General features: G+C 38.9%; 1 protein-coding gene across 1 annotated transcript in view; it reads left to right on the top strand.

The window, feature by feature from the left end:
• The window catches only part of Vps13D (vacuolar protein sorting 13D), a 58,941-nt gene that overhangs the window by 4,418 nt on the left and 41,232 nt on the right, over positions 1–13,291 (top strand). The window contains exons 4-26 of the mRNA XM_086552409.1: positions 33–150; positions 327–1,303; positions 1,458–1,572; positions 1,822–2,024; positions 2,138–2,287; positions 2,765–2,837; positions 3,208–3,394; positions 3,591–3,738; positions 3,983–4,065; positions 4,171–4,378; positions 5,190–5,358; positions 5,549–5,727; positions 5,950–6,092; positions 6,449–6,685; positions 6,917–7,258; positions 7,437–7,561; positions 7,679–7,799; positions 8,085–8,277; positions 8,496–8,678; positions 9,049–9,204; positions 9,688–9,777; positions 11,697–11,717; positions 13,044–13,248. Of these exons, the coding sequence (XP_086408535.1) occupies positions 33–150; positions 327–1,303; positions 1,458–1,572; positions 1,822–2,024; positions 2,138–2,287; positions 2,765–2,837; positions 3,208–3,394; positions 3,591–3,738; positions 3,983–4,065; positions 4,171–4,378; positions 5,190–5,358; positions 5,549–5,727; positions 5,950–6,092; positions 6,449–6,685; positions 6,917–7,258; positions 7,437–7,561; positions 7,679–7,799; positions 8,085–8,277; positions 8,496–8,678; positions 9,049–9,204; positions 9,688–9,777; positions 11,697–11,717; positions 13,044–13,248 (4,426 nt within the window). The remainder of the gene's footprint in view (positions 1–32; positions 151–326; positions 1,304–1,457; positions 1,573–1,821; positions 2,025–2,137; positions 2,288–2,764; positions 2,838–3,207; positions 3,395–3,590; positions 3,739–3,982; positions 4,066–4,170; positions 4,379–5,189; positions 5,359–5,548; positions 5,728–5,949; positions 6,093–6,448; positions 6,686–6,916; positions 7,259–7,436; positions 7,562–7,678; positions 7,800–8,084; positions 8,278–8,495; positions 8,679–9,048; positions 9,205–9,687; positions 9,778–11,696; positions 11,718–13,043; positions 13,249–13,291) is intronic.

Here is a 13,291-nt window from a genome sequence, read left to right as displayed (position 1 = left end):
AAAATGTGTTTAACTTCTGACCTTTTTTCCAGATTTGTATATGGAGGCAATACTAAAATGGCATACAAATTGCTTGAACTGCAAAATATGGGGATATACTGGGATACAACAGCTGATGTTTATAGCAACATGTCTTTGGGGGAACTAGCAGTAAGTCTACTAATCTCGTTATTATTGTTCAGTAATTTGGATGTTTGTGATGATTGATGTATATGTAGACGTGTTTGTAGAGTCGTAGGGAAGTAAATTTATCATTATTGGAGTGAGAATGTAATCCTTTACTAATAATTAGAATCTATTGTATCTTTCTTGTCGCTCCTCCACAGGCACACATGTTATCAGCAATTGGGAAACGCGACCATGAATATATCTTGACACCAGTGAGTGCCACAGCGTGTGTCAAGCGTAACCTGAGTGAGGCTCCTCTGCGGTCACGGGCCACGCCTCGCCTAACGTGCGATCTCAAACTAGAAAAGTTTCCTCTGAGTCTGATTGATTCCCAGTATCGCCAGGCTGTGAAATGGAACAAGGAGTATGATCGTTTGGAAAAAGCACGTCATTACAGGAAATGGAGACCCACGTGCACAGTGAAGGAAAACCCGTATGACTGGTGGCAGTATGCCATTCAGTCACATCTTGATAAAATCCACCGGCGGTATGCTGGGCGGAACTGGGCCGCGGCCCAACAAAGAGCAAGGGACATTGTTACGTATGTGAATGTTTACAGTGATCACCTCCGGAACCCTGCAACAGTTCTGACAGAGCACAAAGCCCACCAACTGAAGATTGAGCAGGAGCTTGACTTCACCGAGCTCCGGTCGCTTCGAGAGATGGCAATGGAGAAGGTAGCAAAGGAACAGGAGGCCTCTCGCTCCAGTGCATCACCCCCTCCCAAACCCAAAAGCCCAATGGAGGCAGAAGAGCCCACGTCCCCCACGCAGAGTGGCGAGGGCATCCTGCACCGCTGGTTTCCCATGTGGGGAGGATGGTATGCATCAGACACAGAGCCCACCTCCCCAACAACACCTCCAGAAGAACAACTGGAATCAAAGAGCCCCGAGGTGGATCCCAAGACTCCTCTGGCCATAGAATTCTCTCCTGCCCCTAAGGAATCTGAGAAACAGGTGTCAGGATCCCTTGAAGAGGAAATCCTTTATGTGCTATCAGATAGTGTGGAGAACAACACTTTCATGAAGAGAGATGCTGTGTTTTGCCAGTTGAGCTTCACCTTGAAGCAAGGCATTTTTTCTCTCTCCTCAAAGAAGCCACCGTCTCCAGGATCATCCACGGAAGGGAAAGAGAAGTGAGTTTTTTAATGGTTCCTGTTTGTTTGGTAAAATTTTGATTTGAGACATTTTTAAAAAGGCAAGCTTATAGAATTGGATATGATATAAATTTTTGCTTTTCTAGTGTTATAGATTGTATTAACAATAAAATGTGTTCATTCTTTGAAACAGAATGGAATTGTTTGAGCTGGAGTTCGCTAATGTAAAGATGGCTCTAGAGTCACGTCCAAGAAGCAAGTCCTATAAATTTGACATTGAACTCGGCTCTATGAACTTGAAAGACAAGGTAAGGATTACCTGGCATAATTGAGAAGTCTGAAGTGGTCATGACAGTTGTTAAATTCTTAAAGATAAAACTGTTGTTGGTTTGGTCATTGCAAAATGGCAGGCACAAGTTGAGGTTTGTGACAGAATGCACTTTATCGTAGTAGCCATTTGATACAATTTTGAACTTTACATTACATATCTGACTTTTTTTCAGATTATCTTGTTGTTTTTTGTTTGTTAAAGGGATTGCTAATACTTTGTGTCGCAGGTCACTGAGGACTCGGCTTTCCCGCTGCTGGTGTCCCCCCAGACGCGGGACTCTGGCTCTGGCCTTAAGGCAGCCATGTCAAGAACTTCGACCATGTATGCCAAACTGACCACCATGATATCTCCATCGCAAAGCAAGAGTGAAGGCCCCCTGTTTTCTCTCACTTACGAATCTCGACCCTTTAATTCCCGCGCAGATCATAAGTAGGTTGCTTCAGATTAGTCTGTTTTGCATGTCATTTTACGGTTGCCTCGAATTCGTGCTCGAATTTTGAACCTTTATGAGTGAAAATGAAACCTGATCTATTCATCCCCAGGCTTGTCGTCAGTTCCACCTCCTTGGACATTGTGTACAATCCCTCTGCCTTGGAAGCCATTAGCAACTTCTTCACCACACCCTACCAAAAGAAAGAGGGTTACGGCCACCCAGCGCAATTGACGGCCCTCACTTCAGCTGCCAAGAAGAGGTAGGGATTTTTTTTATTGAAGATAGAGCAGTGATTTTTTTTTTATTTATTTATTTATTTTTATTTATTTATTTATTTTTTTTTTTAGGAAGTTATGGAAGTAGGATATATTGTTTGAATGAATGCTAGATATATTGGGTGGTGTTATTGTTGTTGTTGATATTATCATTCTTGGTGTTTTGTTGTTGAAGACTTTTGTTTAAAGAGAAAATTCTGATTTGTTGAGGGTTGGATAAATTTCCAAATAGGAAGCAAGATGTAATGGTTGTCTTAGTAGATGGTCAGTAAGCTGATTGGTGTAATTATAGACATAGATGTTGCTTTTTCCTATATGGAAGCTAAATAAATTAATAATCATCTTTCATGAAATCTGATAATGAGTCTTGGAAGTGAATGTTCATTTTGCAGTTTTTATGGATGATAATTTTATTTTTTAACTATGATATTTTCCTCTGATTGATTTTTTTTCTTGCACAGATATGAAGAATTGAAGGAACAGACTAAGCAAGAGTTAAAGCGGAACTGGGAACAGATTATGGATGGAAGTCTTGTAAGTAAAAATTAAAAACGGCTTGATGAGAAATTAAACAGTCCTTGATTTTAGGGGAACAGGCTGTTGTCTTTTCTTTGTATCATTGCAAATTTGTATGTAAAGTTACCTCATGTTCTGAAATTATGAAACATTACCATTAACCCATTGCTGTCGGGCGGTACACTTGTGTACCATGCATTTTTGGCCATATCAGCGGCTGACGTCAAACGCCGTCCGTTATTTAACTGATTTAGGCCTATGCGTTCGAGAGCCCCGGCCAAAAGGCCTAAAAGGCTAGAATGCCCCCGGCATGAGTGGTTTAACTGCTGTTGAAAGACCTTAAGATATTATATATTCCCTAACTATTTCTTTTCCTTATATCTCACAGATGATGAGGAAACGGTGGGACATCAAGTTGGACATCTCAGCGCCGCAGATCATCATGCCAGAGCATTTCAAAGATCGCAATGCAACGCTGGTCGTGCTTGACTTCGGAAAGCTGATCTTCTGCTCTGCCCAGCCTCTGTCCCAGACGAAGCTGAATGATGAACTGGATACTGTCAGTGACGATGAAGGTACTTTCTTGAATTTATTCCGACCTTACATTGTGTGTCGGCATATTTTTGCCATGACGGATTAGATTCTTTGACATTTATTTCAAGTTCAGTGATTATTTTGCTCTTATAATTTCCATACATGTGGTGTTTCGGGGGCAACCAGAATTATCACCGATGTTAGGTGTACCTCAAAACTTGTACCTTTGTCTGGCAGATGAGTTTGCTACACCTTGTTCTACCCCCGATGAGCTGGAAATGATGTCCATGGATGGAGCCAAAGAAGGGTTGGAAAGGAAGTCCTCTTTGCCGGACAAGCAAGCCATATTCTCTGAGTCCGATTTGCACGACAGGATTTATGATAGGTGACTTTGGGTGTTCATTGTGTGGTGCATTTGGATATAAGGTAGTCAGAGGTTAGAGTGCACTATATTGAATAGCATTTTTGTTATATTGGCTCAAAGTAATTTTGAGGTTTTGTGTTGTTCTGTTAGTAATAGTTTTGCCTTTGTTTATTTTTTTGTTTTTGTTATATCAATACCATATAATGCTAATAGCAAGTATGAATCTGAAGATACATTTGACATTGATTTAGGATTGGTATTCCAGGTATGACCTGCGACTCTGCGATATGCAGGTGCTAGTCGGAAAAGTACGGGATAATTGGCGATTTGCTTACCTGAAGGGCACAGGTAAGATCATCTTTCCTTTGATGTTATTAAAGTGATATGGGAAAACATCTTTGCTTCAGAAAATTTATATGCTGAATTATATGTCATTTGAGCTTTCTTTTGCAGGACAAATGCATGTCTTAGATAGATTTAGCATCAACCTGCAGCTAGAGAGACGTGTAGTAGCGATGCCCGATGCACAACAGCAGTGGCCCAGTGCCACATTGTCGGGCACACTACCCAGCCTGGTGGTTCATGTCAATGAGCAAAAAGTACAAGCTCTACGGAATATGATATCTCAATTCTACAGTGATCATGCAGCAAAGCCTGCCAGGTGTGTAACTCTTTATTTGCAGTAGCTTTAATGCTTTTCATGAGGTAGAGCCATAATTTTGTTTCTAGGGACATAATATTGGACTATAGAAACAGGTTTGTTGTCCATGAAATACAGTTATAAAAAAGGTAAATCACATGAATATTGTATATATATATATATATATAATATATATATATATATATATATATATATACATATATATATATATATATATATATATATATATATATATATTTTATACATATATATATATATACATACATACATATATATATATATATATATATATATATATATACATATATATATATATATATATATTTATATATACATATACATATACATATACATATACATATAATATACATATATATTATATATATATAATATAATATATATATATATATATATATATATATATATATATTATATAATATATATATATATATATATATATATATACATATATATATACATACATATTATATATATATATATGACTTGCAAAAACACTCTTCCGTGTTGGTAAATGGCAGATAAACCCACTATACACAAAACAGATTTATTGAAATTGAGACAACAGTTTCAGGATCCATCTGGATCCCATCTTCAGGTCTATCTATATATATATATATATATATATATATAGATAGATAGATAGATAGATAGATATAGATATATAGATATATATATATATATAGATATATATATATATATATATATATATGTTTTTTTTTTTTTTTTTATGTATACATATATACACACATATTTTTAATTTTTAACTAAATTTTGTTGTTGGAATTCCCAGGATGGACTCCACAGATTCAGACACAGTTACAGGAGCAATGACCCGGTCCAGTACCCTCATGACCATCGATGACCAATCACTGGAAGACCTGAGCAAGGGAAGCTCTTCCCCGACAGACGAGGGAAAACTGTTGGTGGTGCAATTCACAGTAGATAAGCTGTCCTTGGAGGTAAGTGTCTCTGATGTGAGATAAGTTTCTGGTATGTAACTTTGAAAAGTTTATAAGTATTAAACTCCAATGGGCTTTGGTGGGAGTTTTTATAATTGATTTTGATTTTGGCGAACAAAAAGAGGAGGAAAAAGCATATGTCTTTCCAGAATCTCTCAGAGGTTAGAATACTCATTCATTTTCTCTACAGTTGCAGTCACGTGGAAGGAGCATTGCAGAATTACAGGTCACTGGAGTGAGAGCCAACCTAAACAAACGTCCCTTTGATAGCACAGTTACACTCAGCGTGCACTCTCTCCTCCTTGTGGATGCTCTGCAGACGTTTGGACCCGACTTTGAGTTGCTTGTTGCCAGTCATAAGCATGTCAGGTTAGTTCATTAATGAAGGGATTTGTATGGATGGAATCATGTGATATTGCTTTTGGATAGTGTAGTAAAGGGATGAAAAAGCACTTAAAACATTGACTTATGGTGGTGAGTGTCACTGCATAACATGTCCTTCATTTAGAGAGTGATGGATTCATTATGATGTTGCCTTTTCAAATTGAAATAGAATAAATGAAAAGTGTAATGTGGTTATATTCTTCACAGCATGGATAGTGTGAGTGGTAGCTTGCTGGACAGTGAACCATGCTCGCCCACGTCGCCTGCCTCCCCTGACCACAATGCGCCCTTTAAACCGACCTCTCCAGTGACCCTCAGCCAGGCCATATCATCTTATGCAGCCTCAAGAGGTTAGTGGAAGGACCTCTCTTCGATATAGTGGGAGGGGAGATTTCTTGGTGTGAATTTTTGGTGACTGGTGCAGTGTATGTTGTTATGTAGTGTTATAATTGATTGTGGGCTTGTTTAAACCCATTGAGTACGGGTGTCATGGCATTCATGATGGTGCCGATTAGGCACTTTCCCCATCCCTATGCCAGTTAGGTCGTTTGGTCCTGACTGCCAGTTAGGTTATTAGGCAATGGGTTAAAGGGTAGAGTTAGGAATTTAAGGGTTTTGTTTGTGTGTGAAGGTATTCTTTTGTTCTTCCTTAATAATGTTTGGTAGATATTATATAGTATTAACACGAACTCAATATCTTTTCCAGCACTGCTCATGCCAGCCCAGTCTCCACCTCAGACCTCTCGGAACCTCTCCACACCTCCTCTTATCAGTTCCCCGAGCTTTGGTGGCCTAGGCAGTGGACCCCAGCTGATGGAGAATCGTGATGCTGAGGCCCTCATTACACTGGAGATCACCTATGTGTCATCAGAGTGTCCCACACAACAGGGGGCTGGAGCTTTGCTTCTTGCATCTGTTCAGTTCAATACCTTGGATATCATAGGTAAGAAGGGCTGATGTCAGTAGTCAGTAGGTATTTCAGTAAATCATAAGATAAAGGGGAATACACATTTTTATATATTATGCTTCAGTTCTCAGGAATGCCAGTGGTTCAGTATTTGACCAGACTTTATGTACATATCTTTTTTAGGACTAGAGCATGAGGGATGTATAATAATATTGAAGTCAAGTATCTTACACAGTAGGTCATTCATGTGAATCCATATCTCTACAGCAAACCAGGAAACAGTGGTTGAACTGGTGGGCTTTGTGCACCAGCTATTCCCCCATCAGCCTCCGACATCATCTTCACGCCTCCACACCCACATGGCCAACGTGACCCCTTTGAGCCCCAGTGCCACCATGTCCCCAGAGAAGGAGGACCAAGGCGGCCTCTCGCACGCTACAAGTCTGTATTATGTGGCCCCCCAGAAGAACCCCGTGCGTGCGGAGGTCAGCTTTGACTTCCACAAGCTGACTGTTCTCCTTCTCAGGGGAGTCTATAAGGACAAGGAGCTGATGGGCAGGAAGGTTTGCACTGCAGTCCTATCGGATGCCAAAATACAGGCAACTGTTGGTGAGTTGTTTAGGATGAGAAGGATCTCTTGGTCTGGATTACATCACTAAGAATCCATTATGCAGATGAGCATTATAACCACTTAGGAAGAGAGGATTTATTTGGTAAAATCTTGTCTTTGTAAAGAAACACTTTTCTTTCATTACGTCATCTGCATTATCTTTTTTTCTATTCGTAGAAAATGACATCTTGACTGTGGAAGGGTCCTTAGGGGGGTTCCAAGTACGAGATGTAACTCCAGAAGGCAACAAGCATCAGTGCATCATAAGTGTTGGTCAAGACCCCATTGTTGAACGTTCACAGGTACACTTCATTCAAGTTGGTATTGAGATGAGGAGAGATTTTGTGAATTAAAAGATAAAAGAAAATTTGTAATTTGTAATCTGTTATTAATATGACATGCTTGTCTATGTTTTTCAGGATCTATTTTCTCGGTTGAACAGCGACATCTACCGCTCGTACTCACAGAACGATAGCGCAGCAAGAGCCTTCAGCTTTACTGTGATCCGACCAGTTGCATTCTCAAGCTCGAGCTCGCAGAGTAAGAAAACGCTTGGGTCTTTTTAAAAGCTTTATTTCATTAGCTCATTGTATTTAGGTAACAGAAATATATTGCACATTTTTATATGTTTAATTAAACTTGTAAAGGGTAATATGGTGAAGATGATTAAGAAATGTAAAAGATTTTAATGTCATGGAAAGTCTAAGGGGTAGGAAAGTCAAAGGGAAAGGGGAAAAGAAAGACAAGGTAAGAGATAAAGGACGGAGAGGAGTAGAGAGAAAAATAATTAGGATAAAGACAGTCATGGGTGATTTCTCATTTCAGGATATTTACCTTCGCCCGAAGAGGAAAATCTGACGGTGAAGTTGCGACTAGCTTCTGTCTGTTACACACACTCGCCCCACTTCCTCCTGGAGTTGCGCTCATGTGCCACAGAATTTAAGCAGTACATGGCTCGCGTGGCTTCATCCATCAAACACGCAGCAACGGAAATGGCCATGGGTCTAGTGAGCAAACGGTAGGGGAAGACGTATGGTTCGTCATGCATGAGTTGTATTGATACGGATTTATCATGAGATTAAGATTACTTTATTTCAATGCTGAATTACTGAATTATGGTAGGTGGATAAGAGTAACCAGAGAAAGAGAAGAATTATTGTTGTGTTTGATAATGTATTGATCATTTTTAAAATGTTATACAGAATTAAAGGTATCGGATCTCCCTTATTGTAACAGGATCGAGTCGTTTGTAAACCTGTCCGGTAGCGCCTGGGAAGCTTCGCCACGTCACCGGCGTAGGATGAGTGTCTCACAATCTACCGACACCCTAAACCTGCCAGCTCCTCCTCCAGCATCGGCCTCAGGGTCAAGGTTCAGCCCAGCCCATGAGGAGAGCACAGAGTTACCCTTCGCTCTCAAGTATGTCCCTCTGATTTCACTTATATGTCAGAGATCATGATGTAATATTTTTGATTCATGGCATGAGACAAGTTTCTCATGGTTCTGTCGTTTTCAATTTTTTTTTTGCACATAATATGAAAGTTTATTATGCAATGTTAAGATATTTGAGATTGAGAATTCATCACATTCTTAATCATCTTAATGGTTCATGATCGTTTATTGAATGTTACTCGTGATCTGCCAGCCCACAGAGTTTTAATCTGGGAAATCAACAGTGATATTAATGATTATTTGGATTCAAGGATATCCATTTTGTAGGATTTTACTATGCACAGCCATGTATAGGTGACATGAGCCATAAACGATTCCCCTTCCCATCCTTCCAAAGCCTGGACGTGATCCTGGAAACTCCTGTCGTTGTCATTCCTGAGTCTCTGAACAGCCCGGATGTCCTGGTGGCGCACCTTGGCCAAATCACAGTTGCCAATGCACTCCCACCCCAGTCAGTCAATCAGGAGGCCTTCCTATCTTTCCCACCTAGCAAGTAAGTTGGAATTCTTTGGTTGTCTATTTCAGGTAAATATATGGATTTTTCATGCTTGTCAGTTGTAGGTAGGTATAAAAAATTTTCATATATACACCTTGTGAAAAGGAAATAACAAGATGTGGATGCATACTGAGTCATGGATTTTTGCATATGATTGTGTCATGATTTTTTATGTTTAAACAGAAAGAGGGCAAAGAAATTAGGAAGTTTAGAAAGTTATGTTTCTTTATGCATATTATAAAAGCAGAGGGTAATACTTGAAATGCTATTAAGTCATGAATTTTTATATACATTCACTGATATGGAAATCCGAGACAGGGCTCCTCATTGTGTCACTAAGCTTCTAGAAATTTAGGTACTGAATGTCACCTAGATTTTATTCAAATATATTTTTTGATGAGAGAGTGATGAATAAAAATTAGCTGTCAAGGCTGTCAAAGTACAAGACGTTCAAATGCAATCTTTTCACGCCTAAACCAGGGTGGCAGAGTACCAGGTTGCAGTGCGGGACATGAGCTTGTTTTCACTCAACGTGGAGGAGAGACTCAAGAGCCGAGACACGACTTTCCAGTAAGTTTCCACCTTTTTTCTTGTGCCTTTGGGGGTGCCTTGGAATGATTTGTGAATTTTTGATCAGTGGTAGTTTAGATATATGATAGCTGTGATTTTGAAAAGGAGTGGTAGTCTATACATATATAGTATGTTTGAATTTGTGAGGAGTGTTTAGATATATGGTGTTTATGACATTGTGTGGAGTGATGGAATAGATAAATAATAGGTAGTATGGTGTTGAAAAGAGTGGTAAAATAGTTGATACTCGTAAAGCCTTGAGTTTATATTGGCAATTAGAATAACAGCTGTTGCAGTAGGCAGGGATACAAAGTTTTAATCATCTTATAGGGAAACCAATATTTCCAAAATGAAAATTGGCAGAGTGGGCACTGAGGCAAGCAAGGATTGTCAGGTATTTACTAGTGGGACCAGGTTGATTATAGTATTTCATGAATTGACCATTGTTAATCTAAAGAAACATTTTGTAAACCTTTATTGATAAATGAAAAGGAATTCAGAGTGTTTGCTCTTTATATATTTATATCATGGACATGTATATGTGGGGGCGCGTTTGTGCACATACACACACGCACATACACACACACACACACACACACACACACACACACATACACACACACACACACACACACACACACACACACATACACACACACATACACACACACACACACACACACACACACACACACACACACACACAACACACACACACACACTCACACACACATACACGCTCCCACACACACTACACACACATACACACACTACACACACACACTCACTCACCACACTCACACACACCCCACACACACTACACACACACACACACACACACACACACACACACACACACACACACACACACACACACACACACACACACACACACACACACACACACACACACTCTTACTCTTACTCTTACTCTAACTCTCTCACTCACTCACTCACTCACACACACTCACTCACTCACTCTCACTCACACACACTCACTCACATACACTCACACTCACTCACTCACTCACTCTCACTCACACTCACTCACTCACTCACTCACTCACTCACTCACTCACTCACTCACTCACTCACTCACTCACTCACTCACTCACTCACTCACTCACTCACTCACTCACTCACTCACTCACTCACTCTCTCTCTCACTCACTCACTCACTCACTCACTCTGTGTCTGTCTACTGTTGACTGTGGTTTTCAAGTAGATGGTTTCACTTGATCACTTGGGAGCTTACCTGACCTTATCAGTTTAACCCCACTTGGTATATTTTGTGAATTTCTGATTTTTTATTTCATTACAATTATTATTGTAATTAACATTATTAACCCATTGGCCGCGGTATTAACAAAATGTGTATACAGTCATGTGGCAGGTTTATGTTGTATGGCACGGTGCCATTTGCGTTTATGACCGATGCTGCCTTGACAGCAAATCATGCCGTCCGCTATCAGTGGGTTAAGATGAAAATGATAGTAATGATTATGTTAATAACGATAATGAAGGTGGTAATAGAAACTTTCTTTTTAAATTCAGGGTAAAGAGTTGAGATCAGGTAAACCTACTGATTAACTCCTTGGTGACTAAGCACTTTTGCAAAGATCTTTGTGTAAAGAAAAATAAAAAATAAAATAATAAAACAAAACCATTATGGATAGGGCATGTCTTCTGTGTCAATGGGTTGATAAAGTATGACTACACTTTTCCTGTGAACTGGTTAGATAAACAATTAAATAGTCTTTTATAAAACTTAGAATTGTCATTTGATTGTGATTGAAATTGGTCCGTTTACTACAACACTTCACAATACATATAACATTGAGTATGAGGGTGGGAAGAGCCTTGTTAATTTTCATACAGACAGAGAATAAAGAGATTGATTATTGCCTCTTTTCCTCTAGCGGTCATCTGCCGATTATTGCGTAAGTAGAGAGAGAAAATGCCTTGTTGGCCTTGTAAGTTATCTGTATCCCTTATTTCTCTCAAGATCTGTCAGTGTGTTCTGTCTTTCTCTGTGTGTCTCTTGTGCTTGCTGTATTGAATGGTAGTGCTTGTCTTTTCTACTATCACTAAGCCACCACAATTCCTTGATCTTGTTCCCTAAATATTTTTGTGTAATTTGCATACTGTCACTTTTGTATTTGTGTATTTATTCACTTGTAATTGAATTGAGACTTTTTTGTGTATTATATTATATTTAGGTGAATGATTGTGTATTAGGCCTATGAAATACATCTCATCATTTGGATTGATCATTTGACAGTGCTTATGATTGGTAACAAAATTGTTATTGGTATTTAGGTATCTATTGTATATTTCTGAGAATATTCATATCATTACAGGATTTGAAATAAAGGTTATTTTACAGAATAGTCTCTCTCTAGGACAGATCACCTCTCATCAGACATGTATTTCAGATGCTTTATTATACCTTCTCTGGATGTGCCACTGATGTTTGTGTGTGTGGCTTTATCACCTTCCTTTCGCTCTTCTCTCATGGATGATCTCTTTTTATTTATTTATGGGCAGGAATGGGATCAGTGTCTTATTTTCATTGATGTCTGTTGAGTTAATTGGGTTTTAAAATAGTAAAAAAGAAAAAAAAAATCAAACAGTTTGACTATCTTCAGAATCAGACATTTTTTTCTCAGTGTGTGTGGAAAAATCCCCGACATTTCCCTTTGGTTTGTACTAACAGTTTTAGTCATTCTTGTAATAATGGTTGTTTTACAGATATGATATCTCAGTTGTGAGGATTTGACAGAGGTCATAGAGTATCTTCAGTAAACTTTTATCAATTTTATGTCACATTTGGTTTACTTTTGGGTGAAATTTTGTGTAAAACGAGGAGCGTCTATGCAGGAGTCGCAATATGTCTGGAGAAAAATCATCATGTAATTATTGTTTTTAAGGAAGGCTATTTGATATACCTCATAAGGCTTATGAAACCATGAGTTACATGATGTATATTTGTTATTGTTAGTTTGTATAAACATGTTAATATTTTTATTTTATTTCATATCGAAATTCCTTTGTAATTGATAGAAGTGACTTTTTTTATGTTTCAAGTCATGAAACTTCTTAGAATTTAGTTGAAATGTTCATTTTACAATTAAGATGTATGATTAGACATTGATAAATCCAATTAGCAATATTTATTCCTAAGGTTCCAAGTTGATTAGTTATGCCAGTCCCTTTTAGAAACATAGATATATCAGATCTTATAGCATAAACCTTGGTTCCCACAGCCCTCTTTCGACCACCATGATGTGTGCTGAAGACCTGTACAGCTGTCGTGACCATGGCAGACCCATCTTGCACAGCACTACCATCGAACTGCGAGTAAGGCACGAGCTAGCAGCTGCTCTTATGGCTGATCATGATTCTGGACTCTACTTTCCCAATGACATCTTCGTTGATTTGTACCCGGCTGCCTCTAGGGACTCTCTGCAGGTATGGAATCTGTGAATGATGTATTAGTGTGTATAGGGAGGGT

Source organism: Penaeus japonicus, unplaced genomic scaffold (genome assembly GCF_977035675.1).
Source record: "Penaeus japonicus unplaced genomic scaffold, GWHDUDI00000001_assembly GWHDUDI00000026, whole genome shotgun sequence".
In the NCBI taxonomy this organism is placed as follows: Eukaryota; Metazoa; Arthropoda; class Malacostraca; order Decapoda; family Penaeidae; genus Penaeus; species Penaeus japonicus.
Note: the sequence above shows the minus strand (reverse complement) of the source record. Positions and strands in the feature narration are given on the sequence as shown.